This window comes from Scleropages formosus, chromosome 5, assembly GCF_900964775.1.
Source record: "Scleropages formosus chromosome 5, fSclFor1.1, whole genome shotgun sequence".
In the NCBI taxonomy this organism is placed as follows: Eukaryota; Metazoa; Chordata; class Actinopteri; order Osteoglossiformes; family Osteoglossidae; genus Scleropages; species Scleropages formosus.
Window position 1 is genome coordinate 23,785,519 of NC_041810.1, and position 26,117 is coordinate 23,811,635.

General features: G+C 43.6%; 2 protein-coding genes across 3 annotated transcripts in view; one reads left to right on the plus strand and one right to left on the minus strand.

Annotated features, from left to right (window-relative positions):
• ttll1 (tubulin tyrosine ligase-like family, member 1) overlaps positions 1–26,117 on the plus strand; it is a 917,975-nt gene that overhangs the window by 643,463 nt on the left and 248,395 nt on the right. The gene's annotated exons all lie outside the window — the stretch shown is intronic.
• Positions 1–26,117, minus strand: part of LOC108942243 (PDZ domain-containing RING finger protein 4-like) — a 41,422-nt gene that overhangs the window by 11,560 nt on the left and 3,745 nt on the right. For both annotated transcript variants that reach the window (XM_018765416.2, XM_029252117.1), the window contains exons 2-3: positions 1,595–1,848; positions 347–449 (exon numbers count right to left, since the gene is read on the minus strand). In XM_018765416.2, the coding sequence (XP_018620932.2) occupies positions 347–449; positions 1,595–1,848 (357 nt within the window). The remainder of the gene's footprint in view (positions 1–346; positions 450–1,594; positions 1,849–26,117) is intronic.

Below are 26,117 nucleotides of genomic sequence, written 5' to 3' on the forward strand. Positions count from 1 at the left end.
CACTGACATTTGACATTTAATAATACATACTTTTAGTTTTACAGTCAGAGATATAAATTCTTGGAAAAGATTAGTTTCCCCTTTGATTATTCCATTTGTCACAAATGAAAAACGAAAGAAAAACAAAGGTTCCCCTCTGGATTCCAGCTCCAGCTTCCCAAATGTCACACGATAGGAAGTCATGGTCCGGCCACATGTTGTCCACCGATCCACTGGGTCCCAGAGACTCCTGATGGAAGCCACTCACAACCAGGCTCTTACAGATATCGGCTGAGGCCCGCGTCAGAGGTGTCATTGTGGCCAAGATAGGAGGCAGCATTAAAAATCATGAGAGGAGCTGCTTTACCTCATACTCGAAGGTGTCTGCTTTCTCGCTGTCCGCTGGCAGGCTGGGGAGGAACTCGGAGCCCTCGTAGTACTCGTGCTCCATAGTATGCAGTGAGTGGCAGCTGTCGGGAAAGGGTGGATGGGGGGTACTCAGAATGAGATAATTTTTCTGTCTTTTCATCCCTGCTTGTTTCCAAGGCTTCCTGTGTCTCTGCATTGACAGCTCTGACCATCAAGAATGCAGGATGTGTCAGAGACGAGACACCGCCCTCATAAATCAATGCTAAAGGTTTAGACATTCACACCAAGCAAAAAATTATAATACTAATAATTCAAAAAACAAGTTTGTACTCAAAGTAGTAAGAACAACAGATGAACATTATCACAAAATAAAGAATAATATTTTGGCAACACCAATTAACCACATTAAAAAGACAGTATTGTTCCAGAGAAGAAATCTAGAACATCAAAACATGGGGGGTTTTGTTCTTGTTTGGCTTTTAGTGACCTCCTTTCAAAAGAACTAAACAAATTCCTTTCAGTGGGATGTCACAAATTACAGACAAGTGGTAAATTAGGCTCATCAATGCTCTACCTTTTAACGTCGTGCATTTTTAGTTTTCTAAACTGTCAGACTTCCCAGCTCAGGTTTGGCAGATATGCATGTGTCCAGTACATTTACAATCCATACCATGGTTCAGAGGAAACCAGACTGTCAGCACACTTGGTCTATAAAATATACTGCTTGAATTTCTGCAGATACACACCAGCAGGATGATGCTTTAAAGGACAACAGGACATAATTTTCTGTGACGTATGAAGGATGTGACTGCCTTGTCATTTTAAAAGGCTTGTATGCAAAACATGTTGTGAAGAGTCCTTTCAGCCAAATAAATGTTGGAAAATGTAAATGTGAAAAAACTGGTGGCAGAAAGGATTCATTTGGTCATTACTAAGTACAAAATCAGTCTTCCTCTACAAGTGTGAAGTAATCCTTTGTTGAGGTATCATCTGCAAACCCTGTGACAATATTGGAGAACTGAACTTAATCTACTCATCCTCTAAATTTTCATTCACTTTGATGTTTCAGGTTCAACTTGAATTTTGAGCCTTTTATGCTTTTTCCCTTTTTTCACAGCTAAAGACTAATAATGTCCATTGCTACTGTAGCATCGGAGTCACCGTAAGCCATTTTTATGAATTTAACATGAATTTTCCTTTTTCATGTAGCAGAATGGGAAGGAAGTGACATCAGAGATGCAGTTACCTATCAGAAAGATGAAAGGGACAGGTGTCGGGCACTGGAGGCGTGGCAGGGCGAAGCTTGGAGAGGGCCATGATGTGCTCAAATGTGATGTCAGTCTGTGTGCACACATCTACTAGATAGACATCATGATGGTGACCGTTGCCCCTAGAAACAGGGCTCCGCCGCAGCACCTGCACCACAATGGGGTCCTTGGTACTGCGAAAGGCCTCGAGAGCCTCCTCATGGCTGCCTTTCGAGAGGTCCTTGCCATTCACCTGGGGGGGAAGAAGGCATCACCTGTGAGACTTGGGAAGAGAAGTGGAACTCCAACCTATAAGGGCGCAGCTCCCTTAGGCTATCTGGGCAGCCCCCCTAAGAATCAAGGATAATCGCTCAAAACGAACTCGAAGCAAAATTTGAAACCGTTAACTTTTCATAACTTTTGCCATTTTGTAATTTTCTCAGAATCAGAAAACTTCCAAACTTTTACCAAGCATCAAAGCAACTCAAACCCAAACACCACTTTTAAAGGTACGTAGCAAAAAACAAAGTTCTTTTTAAACGCTCTACAGGATACAACAGCTTCAGGGGTACGTGAAAGAAAAAGCTCCAGTTAAGTATACTCTCCCGGGGTTACATGGCCCCGGGTGTGAGATGCTCATTACGGGCTGTGCGGCCCATGTCTGCTTATTGTGTAGCCACTGACATGACACACCATCCCCCAACCCTCCAATGAGTGTGACAGCTCACACAGAGTCACAGGGGACACATGACCCCTGACTCAGAATGTACACTGCCAATTAAACTGCCTCCAAAAAGCTGCTTCCTGACCTCCTCAGACGTTTTAGTGTCATTATGGACGACACCCAGGAGGACACTGCATGTTTCTAAATAACTCGCACAAATCACCCCTCTGGCCACTAACTGTTTAAGCAACTTTTTAAACAGCCTGATGAGGAAACTACTGCATGATGGCAAATGGAAAATACTTTTAAATACACTGGGCGTAGCACTGAAAATATGACAGATGAGGTAGTGTTCAAGAGTTTGAAATAATGGTTTTTTCACCACTCATCTAAATATTAGAACAATTTCAGCACATTGTGTACTGATATACATAGACAGGTGGCTGTAGCATGCAGGAAGTCACATTGAACCCCTGCCTCCTGGATTATCAGTCACACCTGGAGATGAAGCAAGTACCAGGTGTGGTCAATAAAGCACCAATGTACTTAAGTGGAGAACAGGCTAGGACTGTTGAACCACAAGGGACTTAATGCTGCTGGTGAAAGTTTCATGGTTTTGTAGAGCAATTTGTTATTTATATATATATATGTATGGGATATGTTGCTCTCTTCACACTGCCTGTTTTATGTTATAATAAAATTCTGTAAATCTGCCATGTGCTGCCTCACACCTGGTCATTTTGGAACCAAATCAGTGCTGGTGTGAATATCTGAAAATGTCTGTTTTGTGTATGTGTGGATATATCTATACACAAACTCCATAAGCAAATTCAGAAATGTATCATCTATGAGTTCAATGTCAGTGGAAAAACAAAAGGCAGAAATCAGCTTTGGTTCTGCAGTCATGGATAATTCCACTCATACCGTATTGCTCTCCTATGAATTGTGTCAAGAATGTTTTATGTGCAGTGTCTCAATCTTGGCTGTGCTGTAAGTGCAAAGCATCAATAAATACAGGTATCTAATAACACACTGTCTTTTGATGATCTTGCACATTTATACTGTGGCTGGGAAATAAGCTTTTGCTTTTACTGCTTTTGCTGTGCCTCAAACGAGAGATCTGAAAGGGAAAATCGGGGCAACTGCACATGAGTGCCAGGACTTAGAGCTGAAACTGAAGATACTATAACATTTAAAAATGTTTTTTTTGCCAAAGACCACATTGTGAAGATATAATTTTAGAGACAGTATTTTTCCAGTTGTATTTGGATGAAGGTGTATTTTTCAATGTGATGTATAAGTACATTATTGCTATGCAAATGAAGGCATTTTGGTTTGCTATTATTGTTAAACCAAATGTGTTCGTTTCAGAGGTGTACAGATATGGCAAAAGTTCCTTTTAAAACAGCTGGGGATTTGAATGCTGAACAGTGAAGTGATTGCTAATCATCAAGCAGCAGGCAGAACAGGACACTGGGTTACAGTCCAGTCTGTCTCAAGTTATGACCACAGGATGGTTACCCCTGTCTGACTGACCAAGGTTCATTTCAACGGACAGACGTTTATTGTTCTTTCCCTGATTTTGTACGGCTCTAACTCTCCGCATGTAATAGAAATTCTTTTCAACAGCTTTGACTTGAAAATCCTATGACTTTGTAAGTAAAACAGTTTTCCTAGCAGGAGAAAGGAATAGAGATGCCCAACGTTATAGGCTGACAAAGGGCTGGAAGAGCAGACAGACAACTTGGCCCTAAACTGATGATCGCTTTCCATTGTTCCCATTTCTCTGCTGCAGATAATTGTGGCATTGGTATTTCTGAACGGCAGGAGGTTCAACCGTTTCGCTGGACTAGTTTTGACTGACAGTTTTGCATTACCAACCTGTGCTAGTTTTCCTATTTAATGAGAACAGCTATTTGTATTATGCAGTCAAGGACAGTCAAGAGGTAGTTATCTGAAAATGGAAAGGGAGAACTTGTGGATTTGGCCGAAAGGTTCTTGCGGTTATAGAGGAAAAATTTCTTGATGTTGTTTTCTGAGGATGATTTTCTGGAAGTTTTCAGTTTCGTTCAATGTTAAAAGAGACTAAAATCTATTTTTTTCACTTGGTGAATAAAATCCTTTAATATGGAAATGCTTCTGTCCATAGCATCACTGCCACGACCACGTGTCCATCTCGTCTTTAAAGCTGTTCTTGTAATATATAGAAAATTTAGCAATAATTAATAGAATGATGTATGTTACAAAATTCAGCATTTTTAAGTTATATCCTTCCTGAAAAAAAATCCATTTTTAATAACACAATGGAAGAGGCTGAATGCCAAGACAAAAGAAAGCAATGGGTTTACTGTTAGATTTCAGTTTTTTGTTTTAACCCATTATTTTTTGGTGGCTTGTGACACTAAAAACAAGTTTTTAAATCAAAAATATGTCCTTTTCTTGCATGAAGAAAATATCGCTAAGGACATAGTAACCCAGTGTTTACAGGAGCCTTGTAGGAATGTTTGCAGTTGCCATTGATATAACACTGTTTAGATGTAATGAAGAACATTGCTGACAACAAGAGCGGTTTAGTGGCCAACAAAGTAACGTATGATATCTGAACCAACTTCCACTCAACTGCTCACTTAGCCCTTAAGAAGAGGCATCCCAACCACTGACCTCCACAAAGACGTGAAGGAAAGTCCAGAGATGCTTGCTTCCTACTGTCCTAATTATTCAGGCGCCAGCATTCATCTTCAAATGCTAGTCTCACTGGGAACTGAAAAGGTCAGGTGTCTGTGGAGCCTGCCTCACTCCACCAGCACCCCTTTGTTTTTGATGTCAAGGTCCACAAAGAGGGTTTGAGAACACTTTGGCCATGTCTACTTCTGTGTCTTATTGATTCATAGTGCTTATACATGACTCCCACCCCCTTCCGGACCAAACAGCTCTGTCACTGTGGACAAGGAATTTATTTTTCTTTCGTACTGAGGTGCACAGTTAAAGCCTCAATGTGATTTACAGCAGGCTGTTGGTGATTTCAGCACAACTGTAAAGTGATATTCGCTGTTGGCCATACACTCTGAATCATCGTTAACTTTTTTATGACATCAAATTAGGCACACATGTGGCTTTACGGGCTACAAATGCTAAAATGAGCCTTGATGACCTGTTTCAATTTGTAATTTGGGAGAGTTTCCTTGCCGAGTTGCTTCAATAGCTCACTGTGGAAATCCTGCATGAAAAGGGCCAATAATGTACAAAGCAACCCTTAAACGATCATAACAAACTATTTTTTTGTATTGTTAGTAACCAAATTGCAATGTGTCCTAATTGTCTCCTAATAGCTGAGACTGAATTCTTTTTGTTGATTATATTTTACAAGCTCTGTGTAATTTGCACACTGGCTCCAAATAAAGAGCAATTTCTCTTTATCTTGAGCCATTGGAAAACAAACATTTATCATTCTACCCTTGGTACAAACAACACAAGCACCCATGGCTGACACTACAATAAATCTTTTATATAACATCTGTGGTGCCTTTGTTTGTTTGGACTGAGGTATGGATCCAACCACATGCAGGGCAAGTGCAATTTTGAGGTCTACCTGGGTTTTGGGTGGCACATTTATCGCTTCTGATTACATCTGCTGTCGTCTTTCCTTAATGGACATGCGAGATGAACCCAGAATGGTGGCATGTCACAGCTCTGTGGAAGGTTGTGTCAGACTAATTGGGAATCTCTACAGAACTGTGTCTCGAAGAAATATAGACACAGCTATTGTTACCCAAATGCTAATATGATCACAGAGCTATTGAAGGAAGTTGACAAGTGATTTCATCAGTGTTAGCGACCCCTTAGTGATAAGATGAGCCAGACATTGTCCTCCGCTGCCCAGGTGTTCCACAAAGCGAGATAACAATGGCCAGAGATACAAGAGTTGACCATACTCCTCCCTATAGAATGTACCACACATTGTTCATAAGACTTTCTGGGAATTATTTTTTAGGCACAGGGAGAGAATTTAAGACCCAGGTCAAAGAGAAACATTGTGTGAAGCTGATTCTTGTGTCTGATGAACCCATACACTACCAAAACATAACTTTGTGTCATTGTGCAGTCCAAACCCAAAGCTCCAGGTCCTCTGTTATTTACACAGTCACCATCACGGACCCACATTCCACCAGTTCAGCACTGCATAAACTAAAAGATACTGTGCACCTGCGTCATGAGCAGCAGTTGCAGCAGCAATCAGGGGTCTAGTTCTGAGCCACTTGGCAAAAATCAGAGCACCTGTACTTTACAGCACAAGCTACAAAGGGCAAGCAGGAGATTGGTGCACTTTTCTGAGTGGTATTAAGCAATGTATGGCAAATCACAAACTTCTGTCATGCTTGCATCTGGTTCCCAAGTTCTTCTGTTGGTTGTTTTGTTCTTGTCCTGATCCTTGGTCTATCTGTTCCTGTCTCTTGTGCTCTGTTCTTTGTCCTGGACTTCAGTCTTGTCGTTACACCAAAGTGTCCAAATTTTGGTCTTGTCCTTCTGTTTCACTTTGTCCTTGTCAATAAGCACTTGCTATGTCCTTTGTTCCTTTGTTATATCACATTTACACCTTGTTTTCTGAGTCAGTGTGCACTTGTATATTGCTCTGCTGTTGGGCTCACCACCCCTCTCATCCAAGTTCATCAGAAGTGCTGTCTTATCTGGATGCAATGTTACAACCTGTATACACAGCAAAACCAGCCTTCCAGTGATCCTTGACAGCAACACTACCTGGCTACACCATCTTAGTGCATTTGGGTTTCTACCTTCTGACCCAAATGTCTTATTTTAATATTAACCGACAATCTAAAATATGGTCAGCAGTTTGGAACAGTTAAAGATTTTATAAGTTCATAAATCATTCCTGAGACAATCAGACTCAGTTTGAACTGCATTGTGTGGGCTGATGGTGGTTCTAATGATAAGGAATTTGTAGTGAAAGAACCAGGCCCTCTTGGGAAATTTGACAATACCCCCAAGCATCTGAACATGAACTAACTCTCAGGCAGCCTTTAACCCAACAACAATGGAAGTCAGGCAGTCTATAGTCTGGTGTTATTACCTGTCAAGTTTCATGACTAACAATGAGTAATAAACGTGACCAATTTTCCCTGCTTATGTCAACATGGCATATTACATGTAAATGCATTTACATACTGTAAGTGTGAATACTGAACCTTGATAAACTATGGAACAGTGAAATTCAAAATATTTCCACTTGGAAAAATGTAAAACAGAAAAGAATTTAAAGGAAAAGCCAAAAAGCCCTCTTAAAGAAAAATTTATAAAACAGAGAAAAATATAAATGTAAATTTACCAAACTTTAAGATTTTTTACAATTTGCAAGCTATAGAAAAAATTTTAAGCTAAGCAAGCTATACAGAAAATGTGTACTCTAATGATTTATTAAATACACAAAAATAATCAGCATATGGCATAAATTTTTCAGTTTAAATTTCACAAATGTAAATGTCAGATTGGTTACACTGGGGAAAAAGCACAGTTTGGCACAACAGAGAATAATGCAACATAATATCTGTCAGTTCCTTTGGAGTAGTTGTCAAAATGTGAGCAAGCCAAAACAGTAAAGTGAAGAGTGATTAATTACCACATTAGATGGAATTTGCATTATTAAATGTGCATTATTATGCAGGTTATCAAAAATGTGTTCATAGATCAAAATGCTTAGAATGTAATCATACAGGCATGTGACTTTAGAAGAAAACTGAACGGTTGCCTCTAAAAGTGGGTGAATGAATAATGATTAAATTGTCTGAAGTGCATAATGAAAGCATGCTTATTGGTTATTATGTTTCCTCATTTCAATATGCTTATGATATTTATCACCTCACACAATAAACAAATATTAATATGTGCTGAATTAATGTGGTATTTTCATTAGGATGTGATGGTATGCAATTTTTATCTTGTTCTCATATTAGAAAAGATGAAGATTGTTCCATGAATACTGTACAATTATAACATGACATTTTGAAGGTGAGATAAATGTTGAATTTATACTGATTCGTGACACAAGGCAGTATCACTCATTGTGCTCAAGTGTGTCAAATGGTTGCTATGGTATATTTTTATAGCTAACACTGTTTACTGTAGTACAACATTGTGTTCTTAACCACACTGCTCCCATCTACTCTCACAGAAAGGACAAGAATAACAGCTGACTAAGGAATGAGATCCATGAGGAGGTTATACAAAAAAGGTGAGGCTGCTCTACCTTCAGTGACCTGGAAAGCATGACTAAAGTAGGGGTCACATGAAGTGCCATTTCTGTTATAAAACAAGATGAAACAAAAGCCATGTGAACTTTGGAGTGCTGAGCTGAGATGTTCCTCCTTACTTGGTCATTTCTATTCTCTGACTCATAAAGTGCCCATAGCCTCTGGTGGATGACATTGCATGAGAAGGTTCCTCAGACATCCTGCCTTCGGTCACCTGAGCCCGTCAGCACACAATCTGTGTGGCGGCAAAATTTGGCTCTCCAACCAGTTCGGTGTCAGGCTGCTAGTGCTGGCCAATGAGCAATGAAGATGTACACATGTATACTAAAGCTGTTAATTTCAGTTTTCTGTACATTTCTGTAAATTCATAAAAGTTCATGGTGTTTGCAACTCAACTGATTTTTGTTACCCAAACTCTTCCTTGATTCCTTGGCACAGGTGATGAGGAAACAAAGGACATGATGTCAAAAGGTCGTCTGTAAATCTTCATAATCTGCTCACAACATTTTGAATAGCCTCCTTGTTGAAGGCGTACCCAGACCCTACCTTCAATATGCTCCATGTGTACCTGGAGCACTAATCGTGCTTCCAGGTGGTGGAGAAGTCGGTACTCAAAGTGAAATGACATTAAATGTAATTTGCACTGAATAAACATAATTTACATAATTCCATACACACAGAAGCGGAAAGACACATACACGTGTTCACACGCACACAATTTTTCAACACGTTACAAGCAGTCTGCCCTGCATGAAGATTATTTGCATAATGTGAGACTGAGATACACAACAAAGTCGTGGTGTCTGATTCTGGTGCCAGGGGTGCCATCACTATGCTAGCCATCACATGCCTCGTTATGGCACTCAGACATGAAGGGCCATGGAGGTGGACACGTATGCGTTTTTTTATGATCGGGCCATAAACTCAGAGAAGGAAGAGGGTGAGAGCAGACCCCTGTGGCCTGGAGCGTTGACCTGCCTCTCAGGTGGTAATTGGTGAGAGCTTTGGCTGGGGGGAGGAACCAGTGGAGGCCATGAGATCCCAGTAAAAAACCCCACTGGGGGACACTGAAATGCCAGGCAACCCATGCAATGCAATAAATTCGTAATGGCGTGCTGCGAGTCTGCAACGCTCTGCACACAAAGTGATGTGTAATAAAACCAGGAAGAAGCAAAGAGGAATCCTCAGTGCCTGACAACCACAGGAAAAATGGAAGCAAACAGTAGGGTGGCTGAGGTGTGGGGGTATTTACAGAACTGCATGTAGAGCGACACATCCATGTGCTAGTTGTGACCTTTTGAAAGGACCCCACTAAGACTGGGCTGACTTCTTCCATTCTGCTCCGCAGGACCCATGTAACTGGCCATATTCAAGTTCCGAGTGTTTGCTCAGGAGATGCCCCTCGACAAGTAAAATGGAGCAATTGGCATTTCCTCCCAGAAATGTCAGTGAGCGTAAAGAGGCTGAGAGCAAAAAAAGACCAGCAAGCTGCAGATGACCTGCGAGGCTGACAGCACAAGGCTCTGGGCCAACGGCATGCAAGTCCGTGGGAACAATGAGCCCAGAGTGACTGCGGCACTAGACTCGGCTGTGATAACAAATTCATTCTCTTTCAGCTGTTTAAAGTCGGATTTTTTAAAAATCTTAATTCTGCACTTAGGGTTGCGAGTGTGTGGTACAAACACACAGTGCTTGATGGAATGTCATGCTGTTAGGCAACCTTTCTCAGATTGTGTCAGATATCGAAACTGGAGGTTAGCAAGTCTAGAGCTGACAACGGGGCTCTATCAATGCAGTGCACCATCTTCGTAATTTTTAAAAATGAACTTTTGATTGGTTTCAGTCAAAATTCGTCTTATTTATGAGCAGTAGCCACTTTGTCTCTGAATTTGCAAAAAAAGAAAGCAGTATACGATATGTTACATAATATAGTACAAATTATAATGCATTATATGCTATAGACTTTTTATGAGTGAGAATTGTATTAGACCTTTTAATGAAACAATGTGAAATTGAATCTGAGATGTGGAGAAAACTAAGCAAGTGCCACTGAGTGAAAGTGACCATTTGGGTGATGGGTCACGTAAGCAGCTGACACTGTCTTCTTAGTAAGATACACAGGTCAGACAGAATCATTTCCCATCACTGTTACTTCCTTCCACATGTCCAGGTAGGACTTTGATACATGAGACAGCCAGTAATGTTCTGGATATGGACTTATAACCTCAAAATTGCATCTTCATGGTGTGCTCCCTTGTAAGCACTTGAGCAAAGAACTCTTCAGGAGCTACTTTAGTAAAAATGTTTTTCTCTATGTATGGGTCAAGTACCATGGGTTCTGAACTTAGGATAGAAGTGTGAGCTAAGCAACAAAGCAGTAATAATGATCATGGCACAAATAAGTAGTCAGAAAATACAAACAATAGTGCCAGTTTTCCTGAAGACACTTTCAGTTTGCAGGAGCAGCCTACATTTGGTCATGAAACATGGAAGTTCTGCGAAACACTATCTCAAGTGTCCAAGGCTCCCAAGGAAGTGCCTCATGCTGCCAAGGCATTTAGATGGAGAAACTGTGAAAACATCTGCGGTTTCTCCACGGTTTCTCTACCCACTCTTGCCAATAAGTGGATCAGTTCAGAGCCGCCAGCTTTGTGGAGGTTTCTGAAACTTGCTCCAGTGAGCTGCTCTCCTCAGCGCTCCAGTGTTTGCAATTATGCCACAAAAACACAACAGAAACACACTCAGAACTACCAGGCAGCAGCATAAAGCTTTTTTCATGCTTGAAGTCTACTTTTGTACTTCTGCAGGGAAGTGGAGTATTGGTCTCTGAGGAGAAATGAGCAGACTGTGTGACAGAATGTGTGGGTATCGGCACAAGGGATCGTGTGAAGGGCTACAGGTCAGTATGAAAGGAGCACACAGATTTCACTGTTATTGACTGTAAAGTTCAATTACAACTCCAGAACCCCAGAAACTTCATAGGTATAAAGAAGCTCCCCCTTTGCGTGTGTGTGTGTGTGTGTGTGTGTGTTACAAATGCAACAATGAAACACATCAAATCCACACCTGATGATCAAATTCTATGTTACTTCTGAAAAAAAGACCATCCTGCTCATTTGAAACAAACATGACTTTCATTTCTGCATTTTGAGCAGCAGATAAATTATACATACTGTGTGAAAGAAGGACATAAATCACTGTGAAGTAATGAGTGTCTCCATAACTGATGGTTGCCTTACTGTGGGAGCAGCCAGCGATGACCCGGCTTTTGACAAACGCCATTAATGGGCGGTTTATTAATGAGAGTGCGGCGGCTACAAAACAATTACAGTCTTTGTGCTGCCACAGCACCACTTCCCCATCTCCTTGTTACTTCATAAATCACCAGCTTTGTCTCCTGAAGTGCTTTCCCTTATTTTTGGTAACATGATGCATCTCCTGCACAATGCCTCAGCTTCCCCTCCTCCCGCTGCTGATTAATGGGCTCCAGGTCTCATGTAGATCCCTCTGGGAACCTGACACCTCGAGTAGCCACAGAACAAAACCTGCTGCTCAGTCAACCAAATGAGAGGCCCAAATGTCAGAAGTAGCATCTCCTTCACTCCTAAGTGATGTTCAGTTAACTGGGATAACCATGATAATGGGAAGCACCAGTTTCAGGACTGCTGATCCTTGGAATAGGGATGTAAAGTATTGCTTCTCAAAGAACATTTCTGCATCTTGACTGATGTTCATGAAAGGACATGAAAGAAGTCGCCTGGTACCTGAGAAACTGGCTACGAGGTAAACTCCATTACAAAAATGTGAATATGAATGCAGACACACTGATGTAATTGCATGTCCTGGTGTTTGTGCACAGCAGGTGATAACAGGGAATTTGCAAGGAACAACACAATGAAGATCACATTCGGCCCAGGACAAAAAGATAACTAGGTGAATACAGAGAAGATGACATTTTAGTAGAACTGGAGCTACCAGATTCTCGAAAGCATCCCATCGCACGTATGATAGTTTCAGAGACATCCGTTTCTCTTTCTTGGGGCAGCACGGTGGCACAGCGAGTAGCGCTGCTGTCTCACAGCGCCTGGGTGGTGTGAGAGAACGTGAGAGACCTGATTGTGATAAACAGCTCCATAGTACACAACTACTCCACTGTACCACATGAAATACATGCACTGCTATCTCACAGCAACCTGGGTGATGCGAGAGGACATGGGTTCGATCCTTGCTCAGTCTGTGTGGAGTTTGCATGTTGTCCCTGTGTCTGCGTGGGTTTCCTCTGGGTGCTCTGGTTTCTTCCCACAGTCCAAAGACATGCTGTTCAGGTTCCCCCATAGTGTGTGAGTGACACACAGAGAGTGTGTGTTGCACTAATGTATGGATGAGTGACGCAGTGTAAGTCACCGCGGTGAATAAGTATGGGCTGATAACACTACATAGTATCCATTGTAAGCTGCTTTGGAGAAAAGTGTCTGGTAAGTGAATAAATGTAAATGTTTCATGTGTGGTCCAGCTGATGACTGCCATGAAGATTTCCTCCACTGAAGACCCCAGTGGTTTCTCACCCTGCCCTGCTTTCATTCAGGCCATCCAGGTCTACTGAAGCAATTCCACCATTCGGTTTCAAGTGAAATTTACACACTGGTTGCATGACGGTTATGACCACATTTATCTCTGACCTGCAACATGCGAAGCAGATAAGACAGCTGAGAGTGACTACTCTAGGTGCAGTCTGAATACTATGGCTGAGCATGGTCAACAGGTGTTACGCCCCCAACCATGTGCCCAACCACTGCACCTGCACCTATACTAAATCAGGAGACCGGGTATAAAGAGTTTGCCCGGACAACTCAGTAAAAAAGCGAGCAACATTGTTCATCAAACTCAATCTCCAGAGTGTGTACAACTTGTTCTCGGAGATCTGGTCAATTAATGCGTCCTCATTTACCTGGATGACAACTTGGTGTTTTCTCGGACCAAGGAACAACACGGTCAACAGGTCAGGGGGGAGTTGACCCGGCTCCTACAGAATCACCTTTACATCAAGGGGGAGAAATGTTTGTTTCATCAGTTCCAAGTTTCTTTTCTAGGGTACATCTTAAGCAGGGATAGGGTGGCCATGGATCCCAAGAAGGTCCAGGTGGTGCTGGAGTGGCTGAGGGCGAAGATCGTGAAGGCGTTGCACCGGTCCCTGGGCTTCTTTAACTTTTACCGGCAGTTCATCCGGGGTTTCAGCTCCGTAGCCGCTCCCCTTAAAGCCCTCACCGCAGGTAAGGAGACTCACCTGGCCTGGACCAACGAGGCCCAACACGCCTTCGAGGGACTTCAGGGCAAGTTCACATCAGCCCCATCCTCCAACACCCAGATCCCACTCTACCCTTCGTGGTGGAGATGCATGCTTCAGTTGTGGGGGTCGGGTCAGTGTTGTTGCAGAGACAGAGCGACCCCCATAAGCACCACCCTTGGACCAGGAATTGCAAGCCATTAAACTGGCTCTGGAAGAGTAGCAGCACTGGCTGGAGGGGGCTGCATATCCCTTCCTGGAGCTGACAGATCACAGTAACTTTGAGTATCACCAGTCAGCGCGTCTACTTAATCCTCGCCAAGCCAGATGGGCCTTGTTTTTTACCCAGTTCCAGTTCACGGTGTTGTACCGGACAGGCTCCAAGAACACGAAAGCCGATGCCCTATTGTGCCTCCACGATAGTGACCTAGCCCACAAGCACAACAGGCCAATCTTTCTTCCGAGACCTCTAGGGAACCCAGGCGGCCGACCCAGGCCCCGTTGACAAACCTTCAGGCAAGAAATACATGCCAGTTGACATGTGGGTGTCTGCCCTTCAATGGGCTCATGACTCCCCAGCAGCTGGACACCTGAGTGCTCACTGGGTGCTGTCCCTCCTCCAGGGAGGTTCTGTGGCTTTCAGTGTGGGAGGATGTCCAGGAATATGTAGAGGCCTGTACTACCTGCGCCCAGACCAGGACACAGACCCAAACACCCATAGGACTGCTGGAATCCCTGCCGGTGCCCTCCCGCACCTGGTGCCACATGGCCGTGGATTTCCTGGTCGACCTCTCACCATCAGAAGGTAAAACCATGATCCTCACTCTGGTTGATCGATTCTCCAAGGTATGAGCTCAGCTGTTGCTTGATTCCCTTGCCCAGACTGCTCATGCACTGGAGACAGCCAAAGTTATACTTCAACAGGTGTTCTGCTTCTTCAGCCTCCCAGAGGACATCGTCTTGAATCGGGGCCCCAGCTCACCTCACGGTTATGGAAGGTCTTCTGGAGCAGGCTAGGAGTGTCTGTAAGCCTAACCTCCGGGTACCACCCCCAAGCTAACAGCCAGGTGGAACAGCTGCAGCAGGACATTGGTCGGTACCTCTGCAGCTACTGTGCACAGAAACAGCACCAACAGGCCCGGTTCCTGCCCTGGGCAAAATATGCCTACAATGCTCTGACCCACACATCCACAGGTATGTAGCCTTTCGGTCCATGTACATTGCATTCATTTGTTTTTTGATTCGAAATTGAAAAACAAAATTCAAATTACGATGCCTTCATTAGTTTTTTGTTAAAAAAAATGAAAAATAAATTATGAATGAATTATGTTTACGGGGGGCGTGGTGGCGCAGTGGGTTGGACCACAGTCCTGCTCTCCGGTGGGTCTGGGGTTCGAGTCCCGCTTGGGGTGCCTTGCGGCGGACTGGCGTCCCGTCCTGGGTGTGTCCCCTCCCCCTCCGGCCTTACGCCCTGTGTCACCGGGTAGGCTCCGGTTCCCCGCGACCCCGTATGGGACAAGCGTTTCTGAAAATGTGTGTGTGTGTGTGTGAATTATGTTTAAAAACCATTTTTGGTCAAAATGTAAAATATTAAAAATATGCCTCATTTATAGTTTCTTGCCGTCTATTACTTTGAGTTATTTCGTGTTGTGGTATTCTTGAACTACCCGGATGTAAACTAACCAAGAAAATTGTCAGGATTTTTCAGGTGCTACTTCTTAAGAATCATATTACTAATAAAGCACAGGTTTTAAAAGCACTGTGAAGTTCTAGGTTCTAGTTCTAGGTTAGGCTACTTGTTACATTGGAAATGCTGTTGACTTTAGGGCACTCATTATATTTGGTGTTGTGAGATTTTGATTTCTACACTTTGTATGATTAAATGAAAAGAGAAAATTCATAAACAAGTCTTTTTCTTTTTTGTGTGTGTGCTCAAAAATAATAAAAAACTGTTTTTCTCATTCTTCTGCTTTCAATATTAAATCCAAAAAACCAGTGAAGGCATCGTAATTCTCACTTTGTTTTTAATTTTAAATCAAAAAACGAATGAATGCAACGTACACGGACCATACACGGACCCCTTTCCAATGTGTGTTGGGTTATGACCCTACCCTGTTCCCGTAGCAACCCAGCCCTAGCAACATCCCCACAGTAGACACCTAGTATATCGAGAGCCGCGAAACCTGGCGAACCATCAGGAACCATCTCCAGCAGAGCTCGCAGCAATATAAGCACCAAGCAGATCACCATCGGCGTCACCTTTCCTTCCTGCCGGGGCAAAGGTTCTGGCTGTCCACTTGGGACCTGAAGCTTCACTTCTCCTCCAAGAAGCTCAACCCCCGTTACATCGGGCCGTTCAAGATCCTCCAACTGATAACCCCTGTTATCCACAAGCTCCTGCTGCCCCCAAATCTACGTGTCCACCCCCCGTTCCATGTCTCCTTACTTAAACCCTGTGGAACGTCCTTCCTCCAGGTGTCGCACCTCCCCTGCCGGTGCAAGTGGACGGGGTCTTGCCTATACCATGAAGGCTTTCCTGGACTCCCGACGGCAGCATGGAGGACTGTAGTATTTGGTTGACTGGGAGGGTTACAGGCTGGAGGAGCGATGTTGGATGGCTGCACGAGACACTTTGGATTCTGCACTAATTGCTGATTTTCACATAGACCACCTGGACTGGCCGGCACCGCGTCCCCAAGGACGTCCTACCACCCGGTGCAGGGTGACAGAAGCCGCCCGTGGGGGGGGGACTATCACGCCCCGAGCCGTGTGCCTAACCACGGCACCTGCACCAACACCAAATCATGGAGACCGGTTGTAAGGAGGTTGCCCGGACAACCCCAGACTGCAGAATCTCGTCTGAGCAACCACAACTCTGTGCGATCTCTCTGTCTTCTCCCTCATGCTCTTCCTCGCTCCCACCTCCCCTTCCCTTGGTTATGACTCCCCTGGTTCCTTGACCTATTGCTCACATCCTCTCAGCTCTGGCTCCCAAACACTTCCTCAAATGACGAATAACCATCGACTGACCCTCGCCTTTCCCCAACTATTCTCTCCCCTGCCCCTCTATAAAGACGCACCTGCACTTGTCTCCCGTCTGTTGGCTCCTGGTTGGACCATGACAGAAGGAGGTCGGACAGAAAAGGGTCTGATTTTTGCTGGGCTTAGTTCTGGAAAAGTTTAATTCTGGAAACAGAAGGTGGACAGACGGCCGTCTGTATGTGTATTTGGTTTCCTGCACATCGATGAGGGGGGTCTTCTGTCAGGGCTCCAGCAAGCAAGAAGCCCAAAAGCAGATACTGAACCACAGCCTTGCTGTGGTGAGCATGAAAAGGTCCAGTTACCACTAACTGCAACTGCCATCTGAGGCTTGTGGTGATCAAAATCAAGGGACTTTCTATGCTCATAAAAGTAGAGTGAACCCCTCTGAGTGCCATAATGTGTACTTGTCCCCCCTTTGCCAGTGGAGTGGACCCATAAGGCAGCAGTGGCCATGTTTATCCTGCTCGCTACACATGAAACAAATTAACACAAAGACTGGACCAAATAGTCCAGGCAACTGGACAGCACGAGGGGCATCTGCTCCACATTTACTCAGCGTGTTACAATGAGATAGACACAATTGTATGGGAACAAAGCATCTGTTTCCACAGAAGCGATTCGGCGATACAGAGAGGAAGATGCAGGTCAGCGTCCAGGAATCGAGGTAATTAGCAAGACTGGCATCAAAACACCACCCATGCATTTCCATTTACCTTTATTAATTAATCAGATGCTTTTCTCCAAAGTGAGATACTTCTAAGAACTCTAAAAAAGGCAAAAAATGCACTTTACTAACAGTTGGAGAGATAGAGTACAGTCAGTAATGATCTAATATCACAATTTTACCAGCAGACATTACACAACTGGCTGCCTATAGAACTGATAGAGAGTACAGCTTTTTAAACATAAAATTGTCGTGCAAATTCATGGAGCACGTAGGAGAGCAGGAGAGAAGTGAATACAAAAGAAATGTGTTTTGAGGCCACTCTTGTATGTAAAGAGGGATTCAGCAGTTCTAAGTGAGCGAGATATAATTCCACTGCACCGGAGCCTGAACCAAGAACCTTTGAAATTTTGGACTTCTTATGTGTGGGATCACCAAGCAGCCTGGCTCCTAAGAGCAAATTCTGTGGATATTATGGAGGATATATCTGCACGACTGGGTTGTAACATCACAGTGTTAGAAGAAACAGGGACATGAGTCATGTGTTATTCTCAGGCTCTCAGTCCAACAGGTGGATGAACCTGCTGGGACGTGAAGAATATCGATTTCAAAGAGGTTGTGCTGTACATAGTGCTAAGCAGAGACACATGTTTGTGTATTAAAAAATGCAGAAATTACCCACTAACATGCAGTTTGTGTGACTGTCCTGAGGTTGTGGTGTCTCAGTGTTCTGATACTGGAGAACATTTGTGTAAATTCACAAGCAGCTGTGTTTACAGTAATTCACAGTTATGTCGTAATGCTTCCAAATCACACCCAAAAACAGAACAGCCAGGTGAATGAAGAAGAGTAGAACGAACACAAGAGCACAAAAAATAAAAACAGCAGCTGTGAAAACATTTATAGGTTTTCGGAGAGCAATTATTCAAAAATGTGATATTCCAGTGTAATGTAATTCTTCTGAACACTTTATTAATAATCATTCAACTGCTCACACTCACTTTTTCCTGATGAATAATTCTGTGCTGTCCTGGGTAACTAATCAGCCTTAGCCCAGAATAATAGAGTTATAATTTGTTTCTGAACTCTGGTGGTGGAGCCAGGTACAGGTTCTTGACAAAAGGAGCCCAGAGGGGCAGTCATCTCCCACGTCACTCCTTGCGTCTGTGCCTGCCGGATGGGCGCTATTCGTATCGTGATGGGCAGCCGGAACCTCTGAACGGCGTAGCGCCCCGAAAAAAACATCAGTTGGGGGAAGTGCAGCTGTTCACTCTGCGTGACCGGTCCCTCGATTTTTCCTTCTGTCCATTGATGGAGTTCACTCAGGTAGCCCCAAAGCAGCAGGACCACCCCTCGCCAGACTGTTGTGCCAGACCAGTGCAGCTCTGGCAGTCAGTGGGTAGAACATTGTACACAACTGGGTCAGGAACCCATAAAAAAATTAAAAAAAAAACTTTTTACAATTTTGCGCTTTTCACTGGAGTGATTCAGGTAAAATACTTTGCTGCAACATATTCAAGCCGAACCCACCCTAGGACTCGTAAGCCTTTTTCTTCCAAAAAGTAGAGTACCTGCTGTACCGGCCAGATGAGAAATACCCTTCACAATTATCTGTGGAAAAAGAGTGAAACCTTTCACCCTGGAGCCACAAGAATGTACAGCTGGGGAGGTAAACTGACAACCAAAAGAGGAGGGGGGGTTTCTCTCACAGATGGATCCTGATTTCCTGCTAATAAAAACTCAAATGGTCACCTTGAAAGAGCACTCCCCCCTGCTTACTGCAGTCTGCTAGGCATGATGGATGTCTGCCTTTCAGGAGGAAGATGGTGGCAGCAGTGACCCCCCAGTCCCCACCCCTCATTCTGTTTCTACAAAACCGATCGCTTGCTCATTTTTGCCTCATCTCCTTGCAGCTGTCCTACCATCACCTCTCTAACAGGCACTACTGTTCATTGAAAAAACAGCCATTTCTTCCTGGTTGTGTGGAAGGCCTGGAAAGACTCGGAAATTACATTGTCCAAACATCTCTAAGGAGCACAGGTGAGGAAGAGGGGTCTTGGTTGTCCTGGGCCTCAGATCACCGGGAGGAAAGATTGCTCTTAAATTGCAATGCAATCACAGCAGAAGGTGAGCTGATGGGAATCAGTGCTGTGGCCTGTTCTCGGGTTCCTGAGAGCTCTCAGCGTGACAGAAGGGACAAGACCTGGGTGTCCATAGAGTGGTGGGGCTCACACCAGTTCCATCGCAGTGCTTCCTGCTATGACCCAACCCAAAAGCCCTGCCCTGATTAAAGTATTACCAACACCAAAGTCCTCAGAACCAGCCCATCAGCAGTGGTGTCACCATGTGTAATTTACATCTCGCCACAGCCGTCTGCCCAGTTAGTCTGTAACAGCTGAGAAGAACAAGAGTTCAGTTTATTCTTTGCTTGAAAGCATAGCGAAGCTTAGTATCGACCGGTTATCAACCACCTGATGTTCTCCATAGGCCTTGAAAAAATGTGACTTGCAAAAGGACTTCACTCTCATCTCTGGGAAAGCCAGAATCTAGTCCTGGTAGCAGAGTCTTCCTCACAGAGATGGGCCAGCTGCTACCCTGCAGCGAGCCAAGTACCCTTTTGATTCCTCTTCACATTCATCGGGGGCCTTTTATTCGCTCGGAACTGATCATCTCTCATACAGTCAATTCACCATGGCAGTAAAGGTGGACTCACTTGAACGATTAATGGATTCAACCTGTTCAACGGACCTCATGCTTTGAAAAGATGTATAAGATGCTGACTTTTCACAGTCATTTTTTTAAATACATACCATTTTCAATGTGCAAGAAGGACAGTGACACAAAAACAAAATGTCTGATGGACTTTGTCATTGGAGTTATTAACAGGAGAGGTCCTGCCTTCCACCAGATTTCTTCATAAAGCTGTAATCTAATTAGTCATGGTGCCATTTGGGTCAGCTCTGAGAAACACTGGGTCCTATAATCTCTATAAATTACCTTTATGCTAAATATGGGTCAACAGGGATTGTCCCAACATTGACAAGGCTTTCATTTTCTGTGACTCTAGATGATAAACCAATTAGTAGCACAGTATCAGCAGTACAAACCTCATTAAAACAGGAGCTGGGAAATGGAGTTATTGTGTCACTGTGACAAAAGTGCTAAAATTCATCCCACTGAGTGGCAAGTGTTTTTGCTACTGGAATCTATTGCATGACCACAGACTGTTATTAATCCATCTTCACGTCACTAGCTCCTGAAATAATTGTGGTGTTTTCCACTGCTAATTGCAACTAATAAGATCCGTTATGTCTCCACTCCATTGTGGAGTTAAAATGCAAACGTGGCCCTGCTCCACCATTGATGGTTTTTCATTACCGCTTTTATCAGCCTGCTGAAGGTGGCACTGTGTGCCGGGGACACGGGGATGATGGCACAGCTGGGTGCAGGGGTGTATCACCATCTCATCAGAGTGAGCCCAGAGAGTGCCCAGCAACCTGTGCAGAGACACCCTCATTCTGATCTTGCTTTGGAAATCTCAATTTCTCTTCTATTCCCAGCATTCCTTGTGCCTTCCTTGGTTCCAGCCAGATTTCAAAGGCACATCTAATTACACTGCTGGTGCTGGAGCACAGGACTCATCACTCATGGGTATGTGTCTACATGTACAATGTACACTTACTGAGCACTTTATTAAGAGCGCTAACACTGGGGAGGGCCTCCCTGTGCTCTGAAAACAGCAATTCTTTGTGACATGGATTCCACCAAATGTCAGAAACATTCCTTTGATATTCTGGTCAATTTTGACAAGATTGCGTCACGCAATTTCTGCAGATTTGTGAGCTGCACATTCATTCTAGGAATCTCCCATTCTAACACATCCCAAAGGTGTTCTGTTAGATTCAGATCCAGTGACTAGGAAGGCCACTGAAGAACACTGAACTCATTGTCTTGTCCATGAAACCAGTTTGAGGCAACTTTTGCTTTGTGACACGGTGCATTATCATGCTGGAAGTACCCATTAGAAGATGGGTAAATTGTGGCCATAAAGGAATGCACATTGTCAGCAACAATACTCAGATAGGCTGTGGCATTCAAGCGATGATTGATTGGTATTAACATGCCCAAAGTGTGCAAAGAAAATATCTCCACACCATTACACCACCACCAACACCAGCCTGGACTGTGGACACAAGGTAGGTTGGGTCCATGGATTCATGTTATTGATGCCAAATTCTGACTCCACCATCTGTGTGCCTCAGCAGAAATTGAGATTCATCAGATGAGGCTACGTTTCTCGAGTCCTCAACTGTCCAGTTTTGGTGAGCCTGTGCCCACTGTAGCTTTAGCTTTTTGTTCTTGGCTGACAATAGTGGAGTCCAACATGGTCTGCTGCTGCTGTAGTCCATCCACCTAAAGGTTCAACATCTTGTTCTGAGATGCTTTTTTGCTCACCACAGTTGTAAAGAGTGATTATCTGAGTTACCGTAGCCTTTCTGTCAGCTCAAACCAGTCTGGTCATTCTCTTCTGACTTCTCTCACCAACAAGGCGTTTCCGTCACTCTAGACACTTTCACCGTGTGAAAATTCCAGGAGATCAGCAGTTACAGAAATACTCAAACCAGCCTGATTGGCACCAACAATCATGACACAGTCAAAATCACTGGTATCATATTATTCCACCTTTCTGGTATGTGATGTGAACATTAACTGTAGCTCCTGACCTGTATCTGCATGATTTTATGCATTGCACTGCTGCCACGTAATTGCTGATTAGATAATCGTATGATTAAGGAGGTGTACAGGTATTCCTAGTAAAGTGCTTGGTGAGTGTATGTGTACGCACAAACCTCATGGGGCAATTTTGTGGAAAAGGAATAATATGTTTATGAAACAATTTTAAACCACAATAGTGTGATTTTTAAATATAATAATGTAATAAAATATATAATAAAATGTAAAAAAAAATTATTTAATTTCTTCGAGCTTTGATGAGGTGGATTTGGGCAGAAGTGTGACGAGTTATCGGGTAACGGGAGGAACTGAAAGAGATGAACAATAGTGCTCAATGAAGTTACACACCAATACTGGGGGAGGATTAAATTTTCTTGAACAAGGAAGTACACCCATTCTTCCACTCCCCATTACACTTATGTCCTTAGGAACAGTTTATGGCATCAACGTCAGAATCAATGTTAAGCCTCCACAATAATACTAGGTAGGTGTGTGTGTAGTGTGTGTGGGGTCCGGACAGGGGCACGCAATCTTAGCTCCCCCTCAGTAGGAGGCCAGAATTGGTTGCATTGTCCTCACTCAAGCCTTATTTCTCCAAATGTCACATCTGATGCTAAAGGCAGATATGTTCCCAAACGGAGCCCAGAGAGCGACTGTCTTCTATAAAGAGAAACGTTCACATGGACATCAGGTTTCTACAGATCTTCGCCCTGCTGCTCCTCTCATTTGCAATGAACTGTTTTTCTCCACATCCTGTGGCTTTCTTTCAGCTATGAACGTGTAACAATGTTCAGTACACTAAGAGTGTATCATGCATTAAGCATATTGTGATCCAAATCATGTGCTTCACTGAGCCTGAATGTTGCGATAAACGGCAGCAGATGCCACGCACCCTTTGCGGTAATGAGTTTCACAAGGCCACATGGATGTTCTCTTCAAATGGTGCAACATAGTAATTTTCAATGATTTCTATCTTGCAGAAATGGTGGAAAACATACACCGTTTACCCCAACCCCAGTGACAAAGCGTGCATTTGCTGCCTTTCTGACTCTGAGCTCAAGCAGTACAAGACATGGCCTTTTCGGATCAAGCCAATGACGGTCCAACATGAGCTCTCAGGTGCTATTTCGCTATAGGTCACTCTGGAGCTGAACTGTTTAGCTCCCCTTGAATGCGACCGAGCAGCATCTCTGCAGCACCCGTCAACTTTAATTGGAGCGCAAAGAGCCCCCCGCCACTGACACATGTGACGAAGAATTAACAAGGGCTCGTCCCGCACCCTTAAAGGGGCTCATCAGCCAAGCTGTTCCCTGCCACAGCCAACCAGGTGTGTGTGAGTGTGTGGGTGTGTGTGTGTGTGTTTTCATGTGCCTGTCTCACTGCCTTTTGTTCCATGTTCAAAGTCCAAAGTGGAGCGATGGAGGATGGAACTCAGCGAGGCTGCCACCAGACATTCATTAGGGCACAAACGCAGTTAGGCAGAACCTCTTTTTTTTACTTTGAAATTCATAAAAATGTTATTTTTACAGCAGTCTTGATGCATTTGCATATTCCATACTGTAAATGAGTTTGCAGTCTACTGGCTACTGTGAAACCCATCATATTATTTATTGTGAAGCACGGAACAATGGGAATGTGTACTCATAGAAAATAAATTATTATAAAAAGAGGAGGATTAGAGGGTACAGTATAGAGAGGGGTCACAATAATAATAATAATAATAATAATAATAATAATAATAATAATATTTCTTCTTATTATTATTCTTATTATTGTTATTATTATTATAATACAACTTTTAGAACATGAACGCCCTCACTATGGAAAACAGGGTTTCTCTTGTGGTCTACAGGTTGAAGTCTGAAGGTCACTCTAATGACGTTCCAAAAATTATTCACTTTTCGGCACAGTTTATGGTATCAGTTTTAATCATTTGCATAATAACTGATAAAAATTCAATCATTTTTTTCTGGAAATATTGTAAAATATGTTGGTTTCATCATTGCCATGCATTAAAAATACCATTTATTCTGGTTAGTTTTTAATATTATGTTACTTATATTTCCTTTGAGGACCAATTATTTTTTCTCTATAAGAAAAAATGATAAAGCAACTCCCAGTGATGGATATTTACCTACCAGTGTGTTTTTAGTGAACAAATGAACCTCAATAGGTGAGGGATTGGTGTATTATCAAGCTTCTTAGCTGAAGCTCTTATTCAAAACAACAAGTTTTTACCGACCCATATATATGGATTATATCTTCAGCTTTTGTTTTTGCTGGAGAAGCTCAGATCATGTTATGTACTCAAGGGAGCAGCAAGGTCTCTCGAGGGAATGGATCCTGCCATTTCCCCATTCGAGTCTTTGTGTTTCAGCTTTCAGGTTACAAGTGAGTGCCTTCAATGTGCACAATGTGTCGTAATGGGAGAGAACAGCTGTCACTGTCACTGCTAGTTTGACGCAGAGCTCGAGACCCCTCTCTATACTGTACCTTCTAATCCTCTGTGTACACCACTGACTGACATGGCTCAGCTGTGACGCTACCCATCAAGGTTGACTTTCAGTCCGTTTACTCCTGGGCAACCCGAGTGTGGGGTGCCAGCTTTTAAAGATGCCCAAAAGTTGGCTCAGTGGTGCTTCAGTTGAGACTACATGCATGGGACCTCTTGACTTCCAGGTGGCACAGCTTTCTAAATCTGAAGAAGGTTTAAGAAGTTCAGAAAAAGCACTTTGTGATGAGATCTTCATTGTGATTTGAACACATTGCATAGAAGATCAAAGCATGGAATATCAGAAAGGTCAATTTTCTGTGAAAATGGTGAGGTCCAGCCCTGTGGGAGTTTCAGCTGAGCAAGTGATAAAATCCAAGCAGGGTGGCAGCTGTCTGCGGGACAGGAGTGTGACAGCCCCCTAACAGCCCTCCCCAAAACACAGTGGTGGTTCTCTTACACCCTGTGGTCCAAAGCCCAAAGTCTGTGTGTCACCCAGTTACTCTGCCACCAATGAATCTGCTCTTTTATGTGCTCCTAATGAAAGCTGTCCAAGTGTAGTTCTTGCTCAAACTCCTTTCATTGTTCGATATATTACTATCCAACACTGTGTCAGAGAGTGTATCGCAGCAGTTTTACAGGTTACATCAGATCAGGTCAGTAACTGGAGGTAAAAGGAAGGAAACGAGAAAACTCCAGCTTGCCTTCTCTCTCTACCCATGTACCTCCTGTCAGGTGTCAGGATCACGACAGACTTATTTCCACCCATGAGGTGAGGTGTGTTCACGGGTCTGGACCTTTGTTAAAACCCAGAGAAGTGATCTGTGTTTAAGTGGAGCCTTCATAATGGGGAGCACTCTAAGCACTGAGCCCTGGTGGACCCAGTTAATACGCTGTCATGTCGGTGTAGAAATGGCCCTGAAGCCTATATTATATTTCACGATAATCTTCCTGTCCGACACAGGATCAATCAGGGCTCCATTTTTCTTCTCTCACCCGCCCCTTTTGTTCTTTTCTATCAGTTTTAATGGGTAAAGAACATTGTTCACAAAAATGTAATTGGACAAGGGGATAGATGGGTACATTTGCTGTTAACAGTCGAATCAGCACAGGTGGGGGTGACACAGAACGGGCAACTTGGAGTTCGACTGCACGGTTTGGCTGTTAGCAATCCTGCAAATAACTGTGTGTCCAGTTACTCCTCTCAACAAAGACACACACATGCAGTTCTCCCCACACCACCTGACCAAGTGGGGGTCTCCACACAGCAGCGAGTGTGCGACAGACTGTCCGCAGACTTCTTGACACCATTATGTCTGACCACACACTGCTCCTCATGTGCCAGCAGGGGGGCGTCGGGCTAACAACACGCCCTGCCCC